General features: G+C 44.2%; 1 protein-coding gene and 1 pseudogene across 1 annotated transcript in view; both read right to left on the reverse strand.

Moving 5' to 3' along the window:
• Window positions 1-507: 507 nt before the first annotated feature.
• On the reverse strand, window positions 508-5,902 carry LOC128780171 (alpha-1,4-N-acetylglucosaminyltransferase-like; annotated as a pseudogene).
• A 5,307-nt stretch (window positions 5,903-11,209) lies between these two features.
• LOC112309673 (trichohyalin) overlaps window positions 11,210-26,717 on the reverse strand; it is a 95,667-nt gene continuing 80,159 nt past the window's right edge. Inside the window, exons 44-48 of the mRNA XM_071220502.1 lie at window positions 23,539-23,673; window positions 20,539-20,673; window positions 17,540-17,674; window positions 14,540-14,674; window positions 11,210-11,248 (exon numbers count right to left, since the gene is read on the reverse strand). Coding sequence (XP_071076603.1) covers window positions 11,210-11,248; window positions 14,540-14,674; window positions 17,540-17,674; window positions 20,539-20,673; window positions 23,539-23,673 — 579 coding nt within the window. The remainder of the gene's footprint in view (window positions 11,249-14,539; window positions 14,675-17,539; window positions 17,675-20,538; window positions 20,674-23,538; window positions 23,674-26,717) is intronic.

Below are 26,717 nucleotides of genomic sequence, written 5' to 3' on the forward strand. Positions count from 1 at the left end.
CTTGATGGGGCATCTTGTGCCTCCTCCTCTCCAGGTCAGGGTGTACTTTTCTCCCCAGGAACTCCTCCTGATCACTGCAGGGGAGGGAAGAGCCTGGATCTCTGGAGTCAAAGATTCATTTACATTCCATATTCCCAAGCTGTGTAACCCTGGGAAAGTCATTTAACCTCCCTGCAAAGTGGGTAAAATGAACTCTACTGAGCAGGGTCATTATGAGAACTAACTCAGCTAAAGCATGTGTAGGCTCAGCCCTGGCTCTTGCAGTCAGGGAGTGTCCTCCAAGTTCAGACCAGTGTGAAATCTGAGGGGAGCCTTTGCTTCCCAGATCTCCTCCTAAGGTACTCCTGAAGTGTGCAGAAAATAGCTGTGAGGGTGCTTGTTTGTGTTTGCCATCTTCACCAGCCTCTATCTCCCCATGTGTAAGTGTGGTGCCTTCTTTTGCAGGGCTGTTGTGAGAAAGTGGACTTGACATGTGCCCCAGTTTTTCTTGTCTCTGAGGCCAAAGGGAAAGACTCCAACCTTGGCTGATACAGACCGGCCACACCCTACTCTGGAGAGTTCTGGAGTGCTGCTGTGTGCCAGGCATTCCAGAGGAGACAAAGAAGTGATAGAGGACTTGATCGTGTTGCCCTAGGAAGCTGTCACCCTCTGTGGTTCCACCTCTGGCATAGCACACACACGATTTGGAGGCATCAGGGTCTGTGCCTGACCCAGAATCAGGCCAAAGGTCTTTGGCACTTCTCTATTTCAGACAGGAAGCTAATTGTAACTGATGAGTGGGTAAGGCCCCACACCCCTGGGGAAAGTGGCAATCAAGGGAAAGCCTGGTTCTCCAGGTAGTGCTTAGTTTCATGATGTAGCAGCAATGAACCAGCTTTGGCTTTATTTGTTCCCTGGACCCAACTCTCTAGTCACCAAGCCCACTGGGCCTTGAATCAGGTCCCTGTAGGTGCTGGGACAGTGCTTGCAGCAGAGATTCTTGAAGCTTGGATCGTTGTCCCTGACCTCACAGTAGCGCCTCCTCTGTGGGTAGGAGATGGGGTGAAATCTTTGGGGGTGTAGAAAGTATAAGTTAGAAGTCCTGAAGTCACTCATCCCCTGGAAGTCTTCAAGTTTGCACCACAGTCTCAACATCCTCATCAATTTGGGTCCTTGGTTGCCCCAAATGTGTGAGTTGTAGTGTTCAACAAAGTTCTCCATGCAGTCCCACAGGAAGGTGTGGCAGGGGAGGAATCCTAACACACTGTTACTAGCATACTGAAAGCCTCTGCAGCCAAAACGTTCTCAGAGATGGGCCTGACAGATATGACATCGATGTCCATGTAGATGCCCCTACACCTCCAGATGATCGCCAGGTGGGACACATGTGAGCTGGCCTGCAGCCAGTTTCTCTCTGCACTGGTGCTGATCTGCAGGAGCAGGTGTGCATCAGCCCCCAGCAGCAGGGAAGGGGGTGGGGGTCACAGTAGGAGGCCAGGGCCCAGTGGGGGCTGGGGCGGGGCCAGTGAGCCAGCCTCCCAAAGCTCTATTTGCCAAAAGCCCAATACTGAGAACGTACCAAACTTACTCCTTCCATCCCCAAAAGTTGACTTTTAGTAAATAGTTGACAGCAATCAGCTTCCATGGGAAGACATTAGTGGATTTTAAGGATTTCATGAAATTGTTTTTTAAAAATCTATAGCAGTGGAAATGTAAAGTAGAAACACAGGAGGGATGTCACCATAAACTCTATGAGTCAATCTCAGTGTGTTGTACAGTGTCTGCAAATATGAGACCATGGAGGAAGAAATGTTTTAAAGTCCTAAAAATGCTAAAAAGTGACAGAGAAAAGATAAAGTAGAAAACTATTCTAAAAACCAGCAGGTACGCTATTTGAAAAATTCGCAACAATGCAGGCAGGCATGTATGTTTTCATTCACCAATTAATTCCTTTAATATTTCAGAAGGTCCTGCTTATTATGGGCCAAGCTGTGTAATAGCTGCCAAAGGTACACATGAACAAAGACAAAATGTCTATGGGAGGAGACAGACAATAAACAAAGAAACATATAACATGTTGGGTGTTCGTAAGGACTGTGAAGAAGAAAAGCTGGGTGAGAGGGCTATGAAGGGGCAGGGTAGAGCACAGTCATATTCGGTTCCAGCAGAAACTGGAGGGAGCGGGTAGGTGATCTATGCTGACACCTCTTAGGAGGTTCTAGATAGGGGGAAGGGCTAGTGCTAGGGCCCCGTGAGGCAGGAGCAGGAGGCAGGCACTGTGGCCAAAACAGACCAGTGAGGGAAGAGGAATGGGAGATTAGATCAGAGAGGCTGGGGGGCGGGGCGGGGGGGGGGGGCGGGTCGTGGTTTGAGAAGGAGGGCGGATTACGTGGGCTGGGTAAAGACTGAAATGATTTGGGAGATTTGGAGGAAAGGAGGGATATGATCTGAATTAGTCTTCAAAGGGCCCCACTGAATACTCTGTGAAAAACACACAGGGTGGGGGTTGGGAGGTGGCAAAGGCAGAAGCAGAGAGGCAAGTTAAGAGGTTGTGGAAATAATCCATCAAGAGGTGGTGGTGGAATTGCTGGGTCAAAGAGCAGGTCCATTTTTAGTTTTCTGAGGAAATTCCATACTGTTTTCCACAGTGGCATCACCAGTGTCCATTCCCAACAGCAGTGCACTAGGGTTCCCTTTTCTCCGCATCCTCTCCAACATTTGTTTGTGGATTTGTTTCTGTTGGCCACTCTGACTGGTGTCACATGGTACCTCATTGTTTTAATTTGCATCTCTCTGATGGCTAGTGATGCTGAGCATCTTTTCATGTGTCTCTGGGCCCTCTGTATGTCTTCTTGAAGAAGTGTCTGTTCAAGTCCTTTGCCCATTTTTTAATTGGGTTGTTTGTCTTCCTGGAGTGGAGTCGTGTGAGTTCTTTATATATTTTGGAGATCAGGCAGCAGCACAATTTACAATAGCCAAGTACTGGAAGCAACCTAAGTGCCCATCAGCAAATGAGTGGGTCCCAAAACTATGGTATATTGACACAATGGAATTCTATGCAGCAGAGAGAAAGAAGGAGCTTATACCCTTTGCAACAGCATGGATGGAACTGGAGAGCGTTATGCTAAGTGAAATAAGCCAGACAGTGAGGGACAAATACCATATGATCTCACCTTTAACTGGAACATAATCAACAAAAGAAAAAATCAAACAGAATATAACCAGAGACTTTGAAGTTAAGAACAATGTAACAATAGCCAGAGGGGAGAGGGGAGGCGATAGTGGGGAGAGGGGTTTACAGGAGCTACTATAAAGGACATATGGACAAAATCAACGGGGAGGGTAGAGGTGGGGGAGGGAGGTGGGTTTGGCTGGGGTGGGGTGGAGGGATGGGGAGAAAATGCAGACAACTGTAATTGAATAACAATTAAAAAAAAAAAAACCATGGTATATTTACACAATGGAATTCTAGGCAACAGAAAGAAAGAAGGAGCTCCTACCCTTCGCAACAACATGGATAGATCTGGAGAGCATTATGTTAAGTGATATAAGCCAGGCAGTGAAAGACAAATACCATATGAACTCACCAATAAGTGGAAGCTAATCAACAAAAGAAACAAGAAAGCAAAATATAACAAGAGACATTGAAATTAAGAACAAACTGACAGTAACTACATGGGAGCTGGGAGGGAATAATGGGGTGAAAGCAGGAAGGGTTGTCAAGGAACAGGTATACAGGACACATGGACACAGCTAAAGGTGGGTAGGATCCAGGGTAGGAGGTGGGGATGGCTGGGGCGGGGGGAAGTGGTCGGGGGAAAATGGAGACAACTGTGCTTGAACAACAATAAAAAAAAAAAAACAGGAAGAGATTAGAAAATCAATCAATAAAACTAAAAAGCCAAATGAAACAGGTTAACTAAGACTTTGCAGAAATCTTCACAAGAGTTGTTCACATCAGCCTATTACATGTAATTGCTGAAGACCTGGTAACTAATCATGGCTAAAATTGATCAAAAGCTGTCCAAAGTTTTTACAACCTACACAAAGTATTAAAGATAGGCATGATGATTATTCCCATTTTTCAAGGGAAAAACCAAAAGGATCAAGAAATTCAGTAATTTGTCCAAAGTCAGACAGGCAGAAATTGACTTTGAGCCCAGGCAATCTGGCTCCAGATATCTACTTATTTCAACAAAACGGTTTTGGTAGAAACTGTGCTGATTAGTGGATAAATTGGTGATGGTTAATGAACTGACCCAGAGACACAGAAGCCTTCCTCAATGTGGGCATTGGACTGAGATCAGCCTAAAACCCAGGGACTCGCCCAGGGTGAGCCCCAGACAGGGAATTAGGATTCTGGATGCTCACCCCATCTCTCCCCCAAAGTACTCAACCCTGGGCATCCTCAGGGGCTACGGTTGCCAAATCACTGCAGCACAGCTGGTCGTCACCAGAAGCTGATGATACATTGGGCCATTCCTAACAGCTGGCTTGAGGTGACCTGTCTGGGTCAGCAAATGGCACACCAGTCCCTCCCTCTAAGGTAGTGATGTAGTGCCCAGCAGGTTTGGATGGGGCAGACACTGAAGAGCCTGGTCCCAAGGCTGAACTTGTCCCTAACACCCAACATAGCAAAGTTGAGGCACAGCTTAGAGAAACCCAAACTGAATTTCATGAAACATTGCTTCCCAGAAAATATTTACATCATCCTCAAAGGGGTTCCATGCTCAAATCAGTTAAAAACGAATGCAAGTATGAATCAAATCAAAGTCTCTTTGGTTGAGAACTACACAGAGCCTTTAAGCTCCTCAGGTGCACGATTAGTTTGTGAGAAATGAATGCAGTGTTGTAGCGCCTGCCAGCACAATTTGAGTAGAGGTTTCTTTTCCCAAGGAGGAACCAGTTTGGGTAACCTCAGTAGAGCCCAGGAGTGGGGAAGCAGGTCCCTGAGGCAGCAAGCAGGCTGGTATTGTACGGTCCTGGAGCGCCCTCTAGCAGTCTGGCACTGAGACCGCAGGCACCCAGCAGGCACATGTGTCAGGAGAACCTGTTCCTGAAACAGTCTTTCCTGTCAGTGAGCTGAGCAGCCCAGCACCACGGAATAGACAAGAGTCACACACAGTAACTATGCTATTCACTCAAAGTAGAACATAAACATATATTAATATCATGTTCGAACTCTTAACTATCTAAGGGAAATACAACACACAGCACAATCACTGGAAATAAACCCTGTCCCAGAATCTGGTATAAACGTCCAGGAGGCAGCATGGTGGCAAGGAAGTGGTCAGCATTTTGCAGTGAAGATCTCTGGGGCCAGGTAGGCAGCAGAGCAGACTGGTGAGACCATTGCCAGTTAAGTAGTCCTGCTGTGCACAGTAGGTCCTGTTCCAGGTGTCATCTTATCCCCATCCCTGCCCCGGCCCAGAGCCACACTAGTGGCCATTTGTTAGGAACCCAGTGCTGGCAACCCCAGTGAAATCCCAGTCTGGTGAGCTGCTCCACCTCCTCCTCACAGGTCTTGTTTGAGATTTCTGGGCTCTTCAGAAGAAAAGGCAGGGACACTGGGATCTAAAGTCACAGGGGGGAAGAGAGACACTGATTAATTCCCTACCTGACACCCTTCCCACACACATGCTTCTACACTCAGTCCTACCCCTTAGTGTAGAAAATATCTCCAGATGACAGCACCTCAGGGAAGTGTGCCCTCCACCCAGGAAAGCCCCAGGCGAGTGAAGCAGGGCAGTCAGGACTCTCCCTTTTCATGCATGAATAGTGCAGTAGGCTGAAAAAGGGCCATGCAAATAGACATCAAGGCCTGAGTCCTGGAAGCTGCAACTGTTACCTCTGGAAAAGGGTCTTTGCACATGTAATAAACTGAGGATGGTGGGATGGGGTCTCGGAGGGAGCTCCCATTCATCTCTCCTAACTGCCTGTTCCCTCTCTCGTCTGCACTTCCACCACCCTGTGCTTCCTCCGTCACATCACTGAGTCCTGTATCCCACCGAAGATGGCAGGTCCTGGTACATATCAACCTCAACAAATACTGTGCAAAATGAATGAGTGAATGAATGAACGTTTGAGGCAGAGCAGTAGGAACTCAAATGGAAGTGTGAAAGGCAAGTTAGCAGGCAGGACAAATACCCTTCTTCTGATTTCTGTGCCAGACTAAGAACTGTCCTTTCCTTAGACAATTTCAGACAAAATGTTTAAACCGGACAGACTTTCCCATATTATGGACACAATTTAGCATATTCTCATACCAAGTGTTCTGTTGTCTCTTTGACATTTTGCATAACGTGAAACTACCTTTAAACATAAAATACCCACTTCATACTTGTCCAAGAAATACTTTCCATGAGTTCATGGATGGCTGTTAGTAATAATTTTCTAATGCCCATGAACAGAAAAAAAGTATTAAATTGTAAAACTATTCATCCATGTACCAATCAAAATTATCTTTCCTATTCCTATGATACACAGGCCATACTCTGGAAAACTCCTTTCCATGAAGGGCTGTGGTTGGGCCTGCCTGGACACAGGGAGACAACAGATGTGACCTCCCTCTGGCCACATGCGTCCATGGCTGAGGGGACCACCCTGTGTGGGGGGACACAGACCCACTGACCCCTCCACCCCACTCCAAGTTCCAATTATAGCCGCCCCGTGGATCTGGGAATCCTCCAGAACTGCGGAGGACCCAGTACCCAGCAACACAACTACCCTTGTTTCCAAAGTTCCCTAAGGGTGGACATTGGAGGTTCCTTGCCCTCCAATGTCCTTTAACCTTCCCCAAGAACCACCTGCCTTCCCTCTTCATGACCCGCCAGGGCACAGCACCAGCAGTGACCTCAGACAGGGAAAAGTCTGAGCTCCGCAGAAGGCTTTGTCCACAGGCAGGACTGGCCCAGCCTTTTGCCCTCCTGCTGATTCAGAACAGTGTTCATTGAGTTTTACCTCTGCCTGCAGCCGCAGCTCCCAGGCTGTGGGCCTTCTACCAGCGCTGCCTGGCCCGCTTTCTAGAGCCTGAAAACCAACGAGCTGCTCTCTCTGTGAAAGCAAAGTTCAAATTGTGATCAAAGCAGGTAAAGCAAAGCAGAGCTAAGCTGCCCAGCAAAGAGTCAAACCTAGCAGGAGCATTTGGGCAGGCCACCTGCTGGAATTCTGTCCTGTGCTATCCTGAAAGACCCTGGTGTCCACCCCTGCCCTCCCCACCCCAAACTCTGTTTGCCCCACAGAGGCTTTCAGACTCAGTCACCAGTGAGGACCCTACCACCATGTCACCCTTTAGAACCCCCCCACCCCCACCACATGCAAACAAACCGGGACCTTCCCAGGACACAGTGCCCTGGCAACCCCTCTCACCAGCTTACCTGAAGCCTTCCTGCACCATTCAGAAAACTTCCCCTCCTTCTTCTTCCCACTCTTCTTCAGGAAGTGTCTGAAAGTCCTCGTGGGGACTTCCTTTGCATCCTAGAAGAGTCAGAAGTTCCCCTTAGGAGACAGAGGAGCCCCTCCTTCGTGTTCCCCTAAGCCTCTAAACCTGCTGCTGGCCCAGGAGCCCCTGGGACCTGTTGTGGGCACAATCTGGGCGAGCAGGACATGAGTGGTCCAGCAGGGCGAACAGCAGCTTCACAGGCTGCGCAAAGGGTGCTGCTTGAGGGTCTGGGAGCCTCGGCAAAACACGCAGAGCAAGACGGTACAAAACAGCTGGGAACAATTCCACCCACATCACAGCATACTAGGCTCATAGCAAGCCTTTCCACCGACTGACTGAGTCCTCAGATGGGAGCTCACGGCTTGCTCCTCTTTGTACTCCAGGCACTATCCTTATGATGGACGAGTCGTTCTCTGTGGCTACCAATGTTAGAAAACCTACTGCTGAAAACAAATGCCAGGTACCCTTCTAAGACCTCCTGAAAGTTGCTTGGACCTTTGACATCTACCCAGAGTCCATGGGAAGTTCTTGGGAGGCATCTAAATCCAACATGAGGATGCTTTAGAGGTTAGAAAGAAATGTTTTATTTTCATTTTTTTTAGAAGGACAACTTTTTCATTGTTGACACTATTACAGATGTACCCCATTCCCTCCCCGCCCCCGTCATAGCCCACCTCACCTAGGCTCCGTCTTCTCTGGCCTTCACTTCATTGTTGTCTGTGTCCATGAGCTATGTGTACATGCACATGTGTTCTTTTTCTCATCTCTTGTAGTTTCACAAAAGAAATGTTTTAATCAGGCCTGAACATAGGGCCAGACTTAGATTAAGCAGGAGCTGGAAACAGCCAAAGGTTACTTCAGTAACCTAGGTGCCCACCTTTCTTCTCATCTGAGCCTACACAGATAGTGTGTTCAATGACACCATGTCCGTCTTTGCTAATAACAAGGGGTGTTTTCATTTAACAGTATTAAGAGATTTTATCAATGACTTTAACAACAGTATGCATGCCTTGGTTAGAAAGGAGCATGAGGACACAACAGCATTCAACCCTAGTCTGTACCAGACAGGGCTTTCAGTGCCCAGCTCACCCACAGCCACCTGCTCAGTGTGTGTGGCCACCTGTGCACTGGTGATAGACACTTAACCCAAGGGACCCATGCAGAGGCCAGAATGAGCCAATTAAATTCCCTTGGTCAGAAGTAGAGATCCGGTAGAAAGTAACCAATGAGCAGACAGCCCAGAGAGGTGAGCACACAGGGTGGCATCTGAAGCAACCACTGGAAGAAACAGAGGAAGAGACTCCCCTGCCACCAGGACGTGAGGGGAGAAGGTGCGTGGGTTTCCATTACTAGACACCAAAGGCACCCTCGTTGGAACAAATAAGACGAAGAAGCCTATAGGGTAAAGTACCACGGTGCCTTCATCCGTTTAAGAATGCCCAGTGTTGGAACAGCAGCGCCGGCACTTACACTCTTTCCTCGTGTGCTTTCCATTGTCTCTTCCAGGTTGTTCCCCTGGGTTTGCCCGAATAGCTGCCACAGGCTGATGTTTTGCCCCTGAGCTTCGAGCACCTTCTGAGGTTCATCTTGTAAATCTGTTGACTCAGTAGCAGGAGACAATCACCAAGGTCCATCTCGGATACCCGAAACCTCCATCCCCAAAGTCCCACCTCACCCACCTGGCCCTCTCTTCCCCAGGGGTGCTAGTCTTTGGCTTGTGACCTCAGGGCCACTTATCCATTCCGCGTGTCCATCCTGGGTCAGAAGCTGGGGTGTTTCTGTTCCTGGGCGCCTCTGCCCAGACCCCCTAGCCACATTCAGGACTTATTCCATTCCAGTCTGGACATCTAAGATCTGGGCTCAGTCCTCTCCCAGCACAACTCTGGGATGCAAGCTTTTGCCTCACCCTTGAGTCCTGGCAGCAGCTCTTTCCCTGACTCCATTTGGATCCCAGATTCTAGGCCCCGTTGGCTCCCAGCTGCAGCCTAATACTAGCCCCTCCTGATACCATCACCCCATTGCTGCATGAAATTATTTCCCCTTACTGGGATAACATGGTGTACACGATAGACAAGTTCCTGCTCTCTTCAAGTTTACTATCTAGGTCAGATGTTCTCCCTCCAATTCGGATGTAGTAAACACCCAAATCCAAAGAGGTTCAGAGGCACATGCAGCCGCTGTCCTCAGCCTCCTCCAGACATGCTGATTCCATAAGTCTGGGGAAGGGCTCTGGAATCTGCATTTTTCGTTGCCCTGATGATTGTGGTGGACGTGAGCCATAGACCACAGCTTAAAAAACACCCACCCAGTGGGAAATAAAACTGGCAATGACAATTACATGTGGTAACTGCTAGGAAGGGGCCATCCAGGCTGAGTCTGGGAAGCCTCCCGAGTGCTGTGTTGCTCCAGTGTGGGGGCCACTGTAGTTAGAACTGGACCAGTCCTTGGATTCACAGAGGGGACATCCAGTGACAAGTCACATGAATGTGAACAAGCCCATACTGGGTGCTGGGGCCACACGAGAAAACCCTGAAAATGTCACAGTCTAAGGTGGCAATCAACCCTGGCTGTATGTCTGAACCACCTGGGCCTCATCCCAAGCTAGTTCCTTCAGAATCTGTTAGGGTGGGCCCCTGGCCTTCATATTTATTTACAAAACTCCCCAGATCTTCTAAGAAACAGCCAGGCCTGAGAACCCACGGCTCAAGAGCAGTGGTTTTCAGAGTGTGAGCCACAGCACTGGCCCCAGCTGCTAAGTTGTGGGAAATGCAGATTCTCAGACCCCACCCCAGCCCTACTGCATCCACAGTTTGGAGTGGGGATCCCTGCAGTCTGGGAGTAAGGGGACCCCCTTCTTACATTACAGCCCTGGCTTTCATGCCTCTAGTTCCCTTCACCCACGGGTCAGGTGGCCAGATACACTTAACAAGAGACCATGGAAACAAAGAAGAGGGCAGCAAATCTGTGTCGCCATTGGTCAGCAGGGAAGGAAATGAGGTCCCACCTTCTTTGGAGGAGTCCTTGTCCATGTTCACAGACTTCGGGCCCCTAGTGCTCCCTGAGGAGAAGAACACTTAGTGGGCTGCAGTGCACTGGACCCCATCCCCGGCTGAGAGAACGTGTGGGACAGCACGGGAGAGTCAGTCAGGAGAAGTAAGGCCACTGGTAATTTCTCTACCATAGGGGGCAGGCAGGAGCAGTGGTCACAAACACAGACACTGGAGGCAGAAGGTACAGAGTTCACAGTCTAGTCCTGCCCCTCACTAGGTGGCCAGGCCTTCAAACTGTCTAAGCCTCAGTGTCCTCTTCAGGAAAATGAAGATATCCAAGCTCACCCCACAGTAAACTGTGGGGCCAGGGTAATGAGACAATCAATCTGAAGTGCTGATGAAGCACATAGAACTCATCTGAGCTCCAGCCCTGGGAAGTTCGGTCGCATAGGAATAGTGCTTCTCTGAGCTGGTTGCAAGTCTGGGAAGGAAATGTCTGGCCTCGAGGCAAGGCATGGGAGGAGACTTGTGGGTTTGCAAGCAAAGGCAGAAAGGGAGCTAGCCAGATAGGACAGGGGAGGCAGGGTGGATGGAGTACAAGGGGAGTTCATAATGGGAGGCCAAGCTCTCCAAGTGAGAGCAGTGCCTTGTGGGTTACCGCCTGCCTTTTAAGGCCAGCACCTGCACTCCATTACACACTCACACACTCACATGCACACACACCAGAACACCAGGGTATCCAAGAGAGGACAGAGATACTCCAAAGAGGCCATATTCACATAGTTCTGGGGTGAACTTGCTATACACCAGGAACAAGGTAAAGGTAAACGTCGATGGCCTAAAACACAGGCAAGGTGAATGAAAAACAGTCAGTTCATGGACCCTGCCCAGCAGACACTGCCCTCAGGATTCCTCGCCTCTCCTGTTTCCATCTCTCCACAGAGAAGAGACGGCCAGGCAAGAAACCCAGCTGCTGGAAGGGACATTTTCAGCACAAATGCTGGGCTGGAGCCCTGTCTGTCCCAAAGCAAAGGTCTTCTCATCGTCCCTCGCCCAGCTGGAGACTCTGGCACCACATGCCCTCAGCCTCATCCTAGAGACTTATGGGTGAGGGACAGGAAAGAGAAAAGGCCAAGACAGCAGCTGAGATTGGGACAAACCACCCCATGTAGACTTACCCTTCAGCTTCCTGCTCGACGAGGTCTGCTTCTGCAAAGATGGAGAACATAGCAGGTTACAAGCAGCAGGGAACTCTGCTCTGAGCAGTGGTTCTGTCTAGCACCATGAAAAAGGGACAGCCACTATCTCTCCATACCACCTATTGGAAACTGGAAGGAGCTCACAGTTCACCGGTCCGAAGTCCAACATATCTCATGACGTCCACATGTGAGACGGATGGCACCAAGTTGAATGGCAGTAACCAGAATGACAGAGTGCTTTATGTTCCCCTGGTGGGGAGGCAAGAATGCCTTCTCTTCAGAGAGGGAGTGTGGTTGGAAGGTCAGAAGCCCATGGAAGTAGAGTGGGACAGTCAGTACTGGTGGTACACTGGGTGGAAAAATGCAGGACAAGGTAGGTGCCCCCCTGCAATGTGGGCATCTGAGATGATGCCCCCTAGGAGCTAGGAGGAGTGATGAGGACAGTCACCAAACCTTCTACTCAAACCCCCTTTCCAGAAAGTGCTTCCTATTCCTCCTTCTGTCACAGTGACAATTGCAATGGTGGGATATTGAAACCCACCCCACCATTCTTTTGACATGGTTTCTGTAAGTGCGGACTCTGACTAATCTGTAGCTGGTAGATAAACAACATGTGCACATAAATATCCTACGATCTAGTTTCAGAAGGTACAGACTCTGACCTTCAAACATCCCAGCTCCCGAGTTGCTGACATTCATCCATGGAGCCAGGATGACATGAGGCCAGGATGACGTGAGGCCAAGATGATTAAACCAGGATGGTGCACACCGGACCATCACTTACCTTACCGGAATGGATTGCACACCAGCAATGCCTCTTGAGTATTCGCTTTCATAGCAACAGGCAGCTGGACCTGCTTTCAGCTCCATTTGTATGTGGGTAGGGCAGACACAGGTAACAGCGTGACCCCACACCACATCCAACGAGACTGTCCAGGACTGGGGAGGGAATTCTGGACTGGTAATGTGTAACGCCAACAGATGATGGCAGCCAACTGGTTTAGGTTAGGGTTTTTTGTTTGCGTCATCCCGTATTTGTTTTTGTCACATGGAACACATAGGGAATGGAAGCTGATCTTCAGAAAAACATGAAAAGGGATATAGGTATGCGGGAAGGAACAAGACACCAGCAGAGGAAAACTCTTGACCATCTTCATGTCCATGGTTCTAGCTTATTCTCACACTCAGATGCCCCATTGCCTTGAGTTCTTGAGGACAATATATCTACCCTCATCAAAGATCCCCTCTTCTCTTAAATTGAGTTGTTTTCTATGACATACTGTTTAAGATTTATGCAACTATTTCCTCTTTTGCTAAACCCTAGCAGAAATATTTTCTTTCATTTTTCCTTTATTTTTATTTTATTTCATTCATTTTCTAAATTTATTTATTTATTTTTATTCAGTTACAACTGTCTGCACTTACTCCCCTTCTCAAATCCATATTTGTTGACCGTACATTGTTAGCATGAAATCGGCCTCAGTGGGAACACTGACACCACAGAAAAATGCAAATGCAAAAAATCAAGAATTTTCTAGTTCCATAGAGCCAGTTGTGAAATACCACCACACTGCTACCTCCATCCAAATATTTTCAAATCCAGGAGTTTGTTACACTTTCTAAGCGTTGTTTTCAACTTGGTTGGAGTCAGGACGAGGGCAAGGTTGTTCAAGAAGAGACAGCTGTGTGTATTTTGAAAAAGCTCCCACGCAAATCTGATGTTGTACAGGTATATATCACCAGTCTCACACAGACATTCGCAAAACCCCGTCGTGTGTTTCTTGTATTGGCGTATGGTATGAAAATATAGAAAACTGGATGTCTTTAAACTATCCTACACCATGGAAGAGAAATGGAAACTTTGTAAGAGGACCCAGAGCTGTTGCGTGGCTTTGGGAGGATAGGCACAGAGGATTGTCTCACCTGAATTTTCCTGTCCTTGAGAAATCTCTGGGCCTCATACTCCTCTGTCTGCCTGAGTAGTTCCTCGCACTCAGCATCCTGCTGAGCCCGCAGGTTGGAGCACACAGCACTGGGGGAGTGCGGGGCCGCTTGTTTCTGAAAAGGCCAGGACATGGTTTTGTGCTTTTGTCTTTCTTTCAGTCTTTTTATTCATGTTCATGCTATTCTTAATTAGTGCAGCTTTTATTCATCTTATAATTTCTTTAGGGTGTTAGGGAGAAAAGTTATGGGAGCTTTGTTTGAAGATATCTGTCTGTCACACAATAGCTGCTCAATAAATATTCATTTGTTGAATACATTGAATGAATGTATATGAATGAGTCTTGACCCCTTAACACTTTTTGGAAGTTCTTTAACCCCTATCAGAATTATTTTCTTACATTTTTCTTTCAGGTTTATTTTCTTTTTTAAATTTTTTATATATATTTATTTATTTTTATTCAGTTACAATTGTCTGCACTTTCTCCCCTTCCCAATTCCGTATTTGTTGACCGTACGTTGCTAGCATGAAATCGGCTTCGGTGGGAATACTGTCACCACAGAAAACTGCAAATATTACAAATCAAAGATTTTCTAGTTCTGTAGAGCCAGGTGTGAAATACCACCACACAACTACGTCCATCCCAAAATTTATAAAACCTGCAGTTTGTTACACTTTCTAAGTGTTGTTTTCAACTTGGTTGGAGTCAGGACGAGGGCAAGGTTGTTCAAGAAGAGACAGACAGCTGTGTGTACTTTGAAAAATATCCCATGCAAATCTGATGTTGTACACGTATATATCACGACGAGTCTCCCTCAGACATCCCCAAAACCCTGTCGTGTGTTTCTTGTATTGCAGATGGTCTGAAAATATAGAAATTTGGATGTCTTTAAACTATCCTACACCATGGAAAAGAAATGGAAACTTTGTCAGAGGACCCAGGGCTGTTGGGTGGCTTTGGGACGATAGGCTCAGAGGATTGTCTCACCTGAATTCTCCTGTCCTTGAGAAATCTCTGGGCCTCATACTCCTCTGTCTGCCTGAGCAGTTCCTCGCACTCGGCATCCTGCAGAGCCCGCAGATTGGAGCACACAGCACTGGGGGAGTGCGGGGCCCCTCGTTTCTGAAAAGGCCAGGACATGGTTTTGTGCTTTTGTCTTTCTTTCAGTCTTTTTATTCTTGTTCATGCTATTCTTAATTAGTGCAGCTTTTATTCATCGTATAATTTCTTTAGGGTGTTAGGGAGAAAAGTTATGTGAACCTTGGTTTAAGATATCTGCCTGTCACACAATAGCTGCTCAATAAATATTCATTTCTTGAATATATTCAATGATTGTATATGAATGAGTCTTGACTCTTTAATACTTTTTGTACGTCTTTTAACCCCAAGCAGAATTATTTTCTTTCATTTTTCATTCATGTTTATTTTATTTTATCTATTTTTCAAATTTATTTATTTATTTTTATTCAGGTACAATTGTCTGCACTTTCTCCACTTCCCAATTCCGTATTAGTTGACCGTACATTGCTAGCATGATATAGGCCTCGGTGGGAATACTGACACCACAAAAACTGCAAATGCTACAAATCAAAGATTTTCTAGTTCCGTAGAGCCAGTTGTGAAATACCACCACACCACTACGTCCATCCCAAATATTTTCAAATCCAGCAGTTTGTTACACTTTCTAAGCGTTGTTTTCAACTTGGTTGGAGTCAGGACGAGGGCAAGGTTGTTCAAGAAGAGACAGCTGTGTGTATTTTGAAAAAGCTCCCACGCAAATCTGATGTTGTACAGGTATATATCACCAGTCTCACACAGACATTCGCAAAACCCCGTCCTGTGTTTCTTGTATTGGCGTATGGTATGAAAATAGAGAAAACTGGATGTCTTTAAACTATCCTACACCATGGAAGAGAAATGGAAACTTTGTAAGAGGACCCAGGGCTGTTGGGTGGCTTTGGGAGGATAGGCACAGAGGATTGTCTCACCTGAATTTTCCTGTCCTTGAGAAATCTCTGGGCCTCATACTCCTCTGTCTGCCTGAGCAGTTCCTCGCACTCAGCATCCTGCAGAGCCCGCAGGTTGGAGCACACAGCACTGGAGGACTGCTGGGCCGCTCGTTTCTGAAAAGGCCAGGACATGGTTTTGTGCTCTTGTCTTTCTTTCAGTCTTTTTATTCTTGTTCATGCTATTCTTAATTAGTGCAGCTTTTATCATCTTATAATTTCTTTAGGGTGGTAGGGAGAGAAGTTATGGGAATTTTGGTTTAAGATATCTGCCTGTCACACAATAGCTGCTCAATAAATATTCATTTGTTGAATACATTCAAGGAATGTATATAATGATTCTTGAGTGTTTAACACTTTTTGGAAGTTTTTTAAACCCTAGCAGAATTATTTTCTTACATTTTTCTTTCATGTTTATTTTCTTTTTTTAATTTTTTATATATATTTATTTATTTTTATTCAGTTACAATTGTCTGCACTTTCTCCACTTCCCAATTCCGTATTTGTTCACCGTATGTTGCTTGCATGAAATCAGCCTCGGTGGGAATACTGACACCACAGTAAACTGCAAATGTTACAAATCAAAGATTTTCTAGGTTTGTAGAACCAGGTGTGAAATACCACCACACAACTACGATCATCCCAAAATTTTCAAAACCTGCAGTTTGTTACACTTTCTAAGTGTTGTTTTCTACTTGGTTGGAGTCAGAACGAAGGCAAGGTTGTTCAAGAAGAGACAGCTGTGTGTATTTTGAAAAAGCTCCCACGCAAATCTGATGTTGTAAAGGTATATAACACCAGTCTCCCTCAGACATCCCCAAAACCCCGTCGTGTGTTTCTTGTATTGGCATATGGTCTGAAAATATAGAAATCTGGATGTCTTTAAACTATCCTACACCATGGAAGAGAAATGGAAACTTTGTAAGAGGACCCCGGGCTATTGGCTTGCTTTGGGATGATAGGCTCAGAGGATTTGCTCACCTGAATTTTCCTGTCCTTGAGAAATCTCTGGGCCTCATACTCCTCTGTCTGCCTGAGCAGTTCCTCGCACTCGGCATCCTGCAGAGCCCCCAGTTTGGAGCACACAGCACTGGGGGACTGCGGGGCCGCTCGTTTCTGAAAAGGCCAGGACATGGTTTTGTGCTTTTGTCTTTCTTTCAGTCTTTTTATTGCTGTTCATGCTATTTTTAAATAGTGCAGCTTTTATTCATCTTATAATTTCTTTAGTGTGTTACGGAGAAGTTATGGGAACTTTGATTTAATATAGCTGCCTGTCACACAATAGCTGCTCAGTAAATATTCATTTGTTGAATACATTCAATGAATGTATATGAATGAGTCTTGACTCTTTAACACTTTTTGTACGTCTTTTAACCTCTAGCAGAATTATTTTCTTTCATTTTTCTTTTATGTTTATTTTCCTTTATTTATTTTTAAATTTATTCATTTATTTATATTCAGTTACAATTGTCTGCACTTTCTCCCCTTCCCAATTCCATATTTATTGACCGTATGTTGGTAGTAAGAAATCGGCCTCGGTGGGAATACTGACAGCACAGAAAACTGCAAATGCTACAAATGAAAGATTTTCTAGTTCCGTAGAGCCAGTTGTGAAATACCACCACACCGCTACGTCCATCCCAAATATTTTCAAAACCTGCAGTTTGTTACACTTTCTAAGAGTTGTTTTCAACTTGGTTGGAGTCAGGAGGAGGGCAAGGTCGTTCAAGAAGAGACAGACAGCTGTGTGTACTTTGAAAAAGATCCCACGCAAATCTGATGTTGTACACGTATATATCACCAGTCTCCCTCAGACACCCCCAAAACACCACTGTGTTTCTTGTATTGCAGATGGTCTGAAAATATAGAAATTTGGATGTCTTTAAACTATCCTACACCATGGAAAAGAAATGGAAACTTTGTCAGAGGACCCAGGGCTGTTGGGTGGCTTTGGGACGATAGGCTCAGAGGATTGTCTCACCTGAATTCTCCTGTCCTTGAGAAATCTCTGGGCCTCATACTCCTCTGTCTGCCTGAGCAGTTCCTCGCACTCGGCATCCTGCAGAGCCCGCAGATTGGAGCACACAGCACTGGGGGAGTGCGGGGCCCCTCGTTTCTGAAAAGGCCAGGACATGGTTTTGTGCTTTTGTCTTTCTTTCAGTCTTTTTATTCTTGTTCATGCTATTCTTAATTAGTGCAGCTTTTATTCATCGTATAATTTCTTTAGGGTGTTAGGGAGAAAAGTTATGTGAACCTTGGTTTAAGATATCTGCCTGTCACACAATAGCTGCTCAATAAATATTCATTTCTTGAATACATTCAATGAATGTATATGAATGAGTCTTGACTCTTTAATACTTTTTGTACGTCTTTTAACCCCAAGCAGAATTATTTTCTGTGATTTTTCATTCATGTTTATTTTATTTTATCTATTTTTCAAATTTATTTATTTATTTTTATTCAGGTACAATTGTCTGCACTTTCTCCACTTCCCAATTCCGTATTAGTTGACCGTACATTGCTAGCATGATATAGGCCTCGGTGGGAATACTGACACCACAAAAACTGCAAATGCTACAAATCAAAGATTTTCTAGTTCCGTAGAGCCAGTTGTGAAATACCACCACACCACTACGTCCATCCCAAATATTTTCAAATCCAGCAGTTTGTTACACTTTCTAAGCGTTGTTTTCAACTTGGTTGGAGTCAGGACGAGGGCAAGGTTGTTCAAGAAGAGACAGCTGTGTGTATTTTGAAAAAGCTCCCACGCAAATCTGATGTTGTACAGGTATATATCACCAGTCTCACACAGACATTCGCAAAACCCCGTCCTGTGTTTCTTGTATTGGCGTATGGTATGAAAATATAGAAAACTGGATGTCTTTAAACTATCCTACACCATGGAAGAGAAATGGAAACTTTGTAAGAGGACCCAGGGCTGTTGGGTGGCTTTGGGAGGATAGGCACAGAGGATTGTCTCACCTGAATTTTCCTCTCCTTGAGAAATCTCTGGGCCTCATACTCCTCTGTCTGCCTGAGCAGTTCCTCGCACTCAGCATCCTGCTGAGCCCGCAGGTTGGAGCACACAGCACTGGAGGACTGCTGGGCCGCTCGTTTCTGAAAAGGCCAGGACATGGTTTTGTGCTTTTGTCTTTCTTTGTCTTTTTATTCTTGTTCATGCTATTCTTATTTAGTGCAGCTTTTATTCATCTTATTTTTTCTTCAGGGTCTTAGGGAGAGAAGTTATGGGAATTTTGGTTTAAGATATCTGCCCGTCACACAATAGCTGCTCAATAAATATTCATTTGTTGAATACATTCAATGAATGTATATAATGATTCTTGAGTGTTTAACACTTTTTGGAAGTTTTTTAACCCCTAGCAGAATTATTTTCTTACATTTTTCTTTCATGTTTATTTTCTTTTTTAAATTTTTTATATATATTTATTTATTTTTATTCAGTTACAATTGTCTGCACTTTCTCCACTACCCAATTCCGTATTTGTTCACCGTACGTTGCTAGCATGATATAGGCCTCGGTGGGAATACTGACACCACAAAAACTGCAAATGCTACAAATCAAAGATTTTCTAGTTCCGTAGAGCCAGTTGTGAAATACCACCACACCACTACGTCCATCCCAAATATTTTCAAATACAGCAGTTTGTTACACTTTCTAGGCGTTGTTTTCAACTTGGTTGGAGTCAGGATGAGGGCAAGGTTGTTCAAGAAGAGACAGCTGTGTGTATTTTGAAAAAGTTCCCACGCAAATCTGATGTTGTACAGGTATATATCACCAGTCTCACACAGACATTCGCAAAACCCCGTCCTGTGTTTCTTGTATTGGCGTATGGTATGAAAATATAGAAAACTGGATGTCTTTAAACTATCCTACACCATGGAAGAGAAATGGAAACTTTGTAAGAGGACCCAGGGCTGTTGGGTGGCTTTGGGAGGATAGGCACAGAGGATTGTCTCACCTGAATTTTCCTGTCCTTGAGAAATCTCTGGGCCTCATACTCCTCTGTCTGCCTGAGCAGTTCCTCGCACTCAGCATCCTGCAGAGCCCGCAGGTTGGAGCACACAGCACTGGAGGACTGCTGGGCCGCTCGTTTCTGAAAAGGCCAGGACATGGTTTTGTGCTCTTGTCATTCTTTCAGTCTTTTTATTCTTGTTCATGCTATTCTTATTTAGTGCAGCTTTTATTCATCTTATATTTTCTTCAGGGTCTTAGGGAGAGAAGTTATGGGAATTTTGGTTTAAGATATCTGCCTGTCACACAATAGCTGCTCAATAAATATTCATTTGTTGAATACATTCAAGGAATGTATATAATGATTCTTGAGTGTTTAACACTTTTTGGAAGTTTTTTAAACCCTAGCAGAATTATTTTCTTACATTTTTCTTTCATGTTTATTTTCTTTTTTTAATTTTTTATATATATTTATTTATTTTTATTCAGTTACAATTGTCTGCACTTTCTCCACTTCCCAATTCCGTATTTGTTCACCGTATGTTGCTTGCATGAAATCAGCCTCGGTGGGAATACTGACACCACAGTAAACTGCAAATGTTACAAATCACAGATTTTCTAGGTTTGTAGAACCAGGTGTGAAATACCACCACACAACTACGATCATCCCAAAATTTTCAAAACCTGCAGTTTGTGACACTTTCTAAGTGTTGTTTTCTACTTGGTTGGAGTCAGAACGAAGGCAAGGTTGTTCAAGAAGAGACAGCTGTGTGTATTTTGAAAAAGCTCCCACGCAAATCTGATGTTGTAAAGGTATATAACACCAGTCTCCCTCAGACATCCCCAACACCCCGTCGTGTGTTTCTTGTATTGGCATACGGTCTGAAAATATAGAAATCTGGATGTCTTTAAACTATCCTACACCATGGAAGAGAAATGGAAACTTTGTAAGAGGACCCAGGGCTATTGGCATGCTTTGGGATGATAGGCTCAGAGGATTTGCTCACCTGAATTTTCCTGTCCTTGAGAAATCTCTGGGCCTCATAGTCCTCTGTCTGCCTGAGCAGTTCCTCGCACTCGGCATCCTGCAGAGCCCGCAGATTGGAGCACACAGCACTGGGTGAGTGCGGGGCCCCTCGTTTCTGAAAAGGCCAGGACATGGTTTTGTGCTTTTGTCTTTCTTTCAGTCTTTTTATTCTTGTTCATGCTATTCTTAATTAGTGCAGCTTTTATTCATCGTATAATTTCTTTAGGGTGTTAGGGAGAAAAGTTATGTGAACCTTGGTTTAAGATATCTGCCTGTCACACAATAGCTGCTCAATAAATATTCATTTCTTGAATACATTCAATGAATGTATATGAATGAGTCTTGACTCTTTAATACTTTTTGTACGTCTTTTAACCCCAAGCAGAATTATTTTCTTTCATTTTTCATTCATGTTTATTTTATTTTATCTATTTTTCAAATTTATTTATTTATTTTTATTCAGGTACAATTGTCTGCACTTTCTCCACTTCCCAATTCCGTATTAGTTGACCGTACATTGCTAGCATGATATAGGCCTCGGTGGGAATACTGACACCACAAAAACTGCAAATGCTACAAATCAAAGATTTTCTAGTTCCGTAGAGCCAGTTGTGAAATACCACCACACCACTACGTCCATCCCAAATATTTTCAAATCCAGCAGTTTGTTACACTTTCTAAGCGTTGTTTTCAACTTGGTTGGAGTCAGGACGAGGGCAAGGTTGTTCAAGAAGAGACAGCTGTGTGTATTTTGAAAAAGCTCCCACGCAAATCTGATGTTGTACAGGTATATATCACCAGTCTCACACAGACATTCGCAAAACCCCGTCCTGTGTTTCTTGTATTGGCGTATGGTATGAAAATATAGAAAACTGGATGTCTTTAAACTATCCTACACCATGGAAGAGAAATGGAAACTTTGTAAGAGGACCCAGGGCTGTTGGGTGGCTTTGGGAGGATAGGCACAGAGGATTGTCTCACCTGAATTTTCCTGTCCTTGAGAAATCTCTGGGCCTCATACTCCTCTGTCTGCCTGAGCAGTTCCTCGCACTCAGCATCCTGCTGAGCCCGCAGGTTGGAGCACACAGCACTGGAGGACTGCTGGGCCGCTCGTTTCTGAAAAGGCCAGGACATGGTTTTGTGCTCTTGTCTTTCTTTCAGTCTTTTTATTCTTGTTCATGCTATTCTTAATTAGTGCAGCTTTTATCATCTTATAATTTCTTTAGGGTGGTAGGGAGAGAAGTTATGGGAATTTTGGTTTAAGATATCTGCCTGTCACACAATAGCTGCTCAATAAATATTCATTTGTTGAATACATTCAATGAATGTATATAATGATTCTTGAGTGTTTAACACTTTTTGGAAGTTTTTTAACCCCTAGCAGAATTATTTTCTTACATTTTTCTTTCATGTTTATTTTCTTTTTTAAATTTTTTATATATATTTATTTATTTTTATTCAGTTACAATTGTCTGCACTTTCTCCACTACCCAATTCCGTATTTGTTCACCGTACGTTGCTAGCATGATATAGGCCTCGGTGGGAATACTGACACCACAAAAACTGCAAATGCTACAAATCAAAGATATTCTAGTTCCGTAGAGCCAGTTGTGAAATACCACCACACCACTACGTCCATCCCAAATATTTTCAAATACAGCAGTTTGTTACACTTTCTAGGCGTTGTTTTCAACTTGGTTGGAGTCAGGATGAGGGCAAGGTTGTTCAAGAAGAGACAGCTGTGTGTATTTTGAAAAAGCTCCCACGCAAATCTGATGTTGTACAGGTATATATCACTAGTCTCACACAGACATTCGCAAAACCCCGTCCTGTGTTTCTTGTATTGGCGTATGGTATGAAAATATAGAAAACTGGATGTCTTTAAACTATCCTACACCATGGAAGAGAAATGGAAACTTTGTAAGAGGACCCAGGGCTGTTGGGTGGCTTTGGGAGGATAGGCACAGAGGATTGTCTCACCTGAATTTTCCTGTCCTTGAGAAATCTCTGGGCCTCATACTCCTCTGTCTGCCTGAGCAGTTCCTCGCACTCAGCATCCTGCAGAGCCCGCAGGTTGGAGCACACAGCACTGGAGGACTGCTGGGCCGCTCGTTTCTGAAAAGGCCAGGACATGGTTTTGTGCTCTTGCCTTTCTTTCAGTCTTTTTATTCTTGTTCATGCTATTCTTATTTAGTGCAGCTTTTATTCATCTTATATTTTCTTCAGGGTCTTAGGGAGAGAAGTTATGGGAATTTTGGTTTAAGATATCTGCCTGTCACACAATAGCTGCTCAATAAATATTCATTTGTTGAATACATTCAAGGAATGTATATAATGATTCTTGAGTGTTTAACACTTTTTGGAAGTTTTTTAAACCCTAGCAGAATTATTTTCTTACATTTTTCTTTCATGTTTATTTTCTTTTTTTAATTTTTTATATATATTTATTTATTTTTATTCAGTTACAATTGTCTGCACTTTCTCCACTTCCCAATTCCGTATTTGTTCACCGTATGTTGCTTGCATGAAATCAGCCTCGGTGGGAATACTGACACCACAGTAAACTGCAAATGTTACAAATCAAAGATTTTCTAGGTTTGTAGAACCAGGTGTGAAATACCACCACACAACTACGATCATCCCAAAATTTTCAAAACCTGCAGTTTGTTACACTTTCTAAGTGTTGTTTTCTACTTGGTTGGAGTCAGAACGAAGGCAAGGTTGTTCAAGAAGAGACAGCTGTGTGTATTTTGAAAAAGCTCCCACGCAAATCTGATGTTGTAAAGGTATATAACACCAGTCTCCCTCAGACATCCCCAACACCCCGTCGTGTGTTTCTTGTATTGGCATACGGTCTGAAAATATAGAAATCTGGATGTCTTTAAACTATCCTACACCATGGAAGAGAAATGGAAACTTTGTAAGAGGACCCAGGGCTATTGGCTGGCTTTGGGATGATAGGCTCAGAGGATTTGCTCACCTGAATTTTCCTGTCCTTGAGAAATCTCTGGGCCTCATAGTCCTCTGTCTGCCTGAGCAGTTCCTCGCACTCGGCATCCTGCAGAGCCCGCAGATTGGAGCACACAGTACTGGGGGAGTGCGGGGCCCCTCGTTTCTGAAAAGGCCAGGACATGGTTTTGTGCTTTTGTCTTTCTTTCAGTCTTTTTATTCTTGTTCATGCTATTCTTAATTAGTGCAGCTTTTATTCATCGTATAATTTCTTTAGGGTGTTAGGGAGAAAAGTTATGTGAACCTTGGTTTAAGATATCTGCCTGTCACACAATAGCTGCTCAATAAATATTCATTTCTTGAATACATTCAATGAATGTATATGAATGAGTCTTGACTCTTTAATACTTTTTGTACGTCTTTTAACCCCAAGCAGAATTATTTTCTTTCATTTTTCATTCATGTTTATTTTATTTTATCTATTTTTCAAATTTATTTATTTATTTTTATTCAGGTACAATTGTCTGCACTTTCTCCACTTCCCAATTCCGTATTAGTTGACCGTACATTGCTAGCATGATATAGGCCTCGGTGGGAATACTGACACCACAAAAACTGCAAATGCTACAAATCAAAGATTTTCTAGTTCCGTAGAGCCAGTTGTGAAATACCACCACACCACTACGTCCATCCCAAATATTTTCAAATCCAGCAGTTTGTTACACTTTCTAAGCGTTGTTTTCAACTTGGTTGGAGTCAAGACGAGGGCAAGGTTGTTCAAGAAGAGACAGCTGTGTGTATTTTGAAAAAGCTCCCACGCAAATCTGATGTTGTACAGGTATATATCACCAGTCTCACACAGACATTCGCAAAACCCCGTCCTGTGTTTCTTGTATTGGCGTATGGTATGAAAATATAGAAAACTGGATGTCTTTAAACTATCCTACACCATGGAAGAGAAATGGAAACTTTGTAAGAGGACCCAGGGCTGTTGGGTGGCTTTGGGAGGATAGGCACAGAGGATTGTCTCACCTGAATTTTCCTGTCCTTGAGAAATCTCTGGGCCTCATACTCCTCTGTCTGCCTGAGCAGTTCCTCGCACTCAGCATCCTGCTGAGCCCGCAGGTTGGAGCACACAGCACTGGAGGACTGCTGGGCCGCTCGTTTCTGAAAAGGCCAGGACATGGTTTTGTGCTTTTGTCTTTCTTTGTCTTTTTATTCTTGTTCATGCTATTCTTATTTAGTGCAGCTTTTATTCATCTTATATTTTCTTCAGGGTCTTAGGGAGAGAAGTTATGGGAATTTTGGTTTAAGATATCTGCCCGTCACACAATAGCTGCTCAATAAATATTCATTTGTTGAATACATTCAATGAATGTATATAATGATTCTTGAGTGTTTAACACTTTTTGGAAGTTTTTTAACCCCTAGCAGAATTATTTTCTTACATTTTTCTTTCATGTTTATTTTCTTTTTTAAATTTTTTATATATATTTATTTATTTTTATTCAGTTACAATTGTCTGCACTTTCTCCACTACCCAATTCCGTATTTGTTCACCGTACGTTGCTAGCATGATATAGGCCTCGGTGGGAATACTGACACCACAAAAACTGCAAATGCTACAAATCAAAGATTTTCTAGTTCCGTAGAGCCAGTTGTGAAATACCACCACACCACTACGTCCATCCCAAATATTTTCAAATACAGCAGTTTGTTACACTTTCTAGGCGTTGTTTTCAACTTGGTTGGAGTCAGGACGAGGGCAAGGTTGTTCAAGAAGAGACAGCTGTGTGTATTTTGAAAAAGCTCCCACGCAAATCTGATGTTGTACAGGTATATATCACCAGTCTCACACAGACATTCGCAAAACCCCGTCCTGTGTTTCTTGTATTGGCGTATGGTATGAAAATATAGAAAACTGGATGTCTTTAAACTATCCTACACCATGGAAGAGAAATGGAAACTTTGTAAGAGGACCCAGGGCTGTTGGGTGGCTTTGGGAGGATAGGCACAGAGGATTGTCTCACCTGAATTTTCCTGTCCTTGAGAAATCTCTGGGCCTCATACTCCTCTGTCTGCCTGAGCAGTTCCTCGCACTCAGCATCCTGCTGAGCCCGCAGGTTGGAGCACACAGCACTGGAGGACTGCTGGGCCGCTCGTTTCTGAAAAGGCCAGGACATGGTTTTGTGCTCTTGTCTTTCTTTCAGTCTTTTTATTCTTGTTCATGCTATTCTTAATTAGTGCAGCTTTTATCATCTTATAATTTCTTTAGGGTGGTAGGGAGAGAAGTTATGGGAATTTTGGTTTAAGATATCTGCCCGTCACACAATAGCTGCTCAATAAATATTCATTTGTTGAATACATTCAATGAATGTATATAATGATTCTTGAGTGTTTAACACTTTTTGGAAGTTTTTTAACCCCTAGCAGAATTATTTTCTTACATTTTTCTTTCATGTTTATTTTCTTTTTTAAATTTTTTATATATATTTATTTATTTTTATTCAGTTACAATTGTCTGCACTTTCTCCACTACCCAATTCCGTATTTGTTCACCGTACGTTGCTAGCATGATATAGGCCTCGGTGGGAATACTGACACCACAAAAACTGCAAATGCTACAAATCAAAGATATTCTAGTTCCGTAGAGCCAGTTGTGAAATACCACCACACCACTACGTCCATCCCAAATATTTTCAAATACAGCAGTTTGTTACACTTTCTAGGCGTTGTTTTCAACTTGGTTGGAGTCAGGATGAGGGCAAGGTTGTTCAAGAAGAGACAGCTGTGTGTATTTTCAAAAAGCTCCCACGCAAATCTGATGTTGTACAGGTATATATCACTAGTCTCACACAGACATTCGCAAAACCCCGTCGTGTGTTTCTTGTATTGGCATACGGTCTGAAAATATAGAAATCTGGATGTCTTTAAACTATCCTACACCATGGAAGAGAAATGGAAACTTTGTAAGAGGACCCAGGGGTATTGGCTGGCTTTGGGATGATAGGCTCAGAGGATTTGCTCACCTGAATTTTCCTGTCCTTGAGAAATCTCTGGGCCTCATAGTCCTCTGTCTGCCTGAGCAGTTCCTCGCACTCGGCATCCTGCAGAGCCCCCAGTTTGGAGCACACAGCACTGGGGGACTGCGGGGCCGCTCGTTTCTGAAAAGGCCAGGACATGGTTTTGTGCTTTTGTCTTTCTTTCAGT

The sequence above is a fragment of the Desmodus rotundus genome, unplaced genomic scaffold, assembly GCF_022682495.2.
Source record: "Desmodus rotundus isolate HL8 unplaced genomic scaffold, HLdesRot8A.1 manual_scaffold_63, whole genome shotgun sequence".
NCBI lineage: Eukaryota > Metazoa > Chordata > Mammalia > Chiroptera > Phyllostomidae > Desmodus > Desmodus rotundus.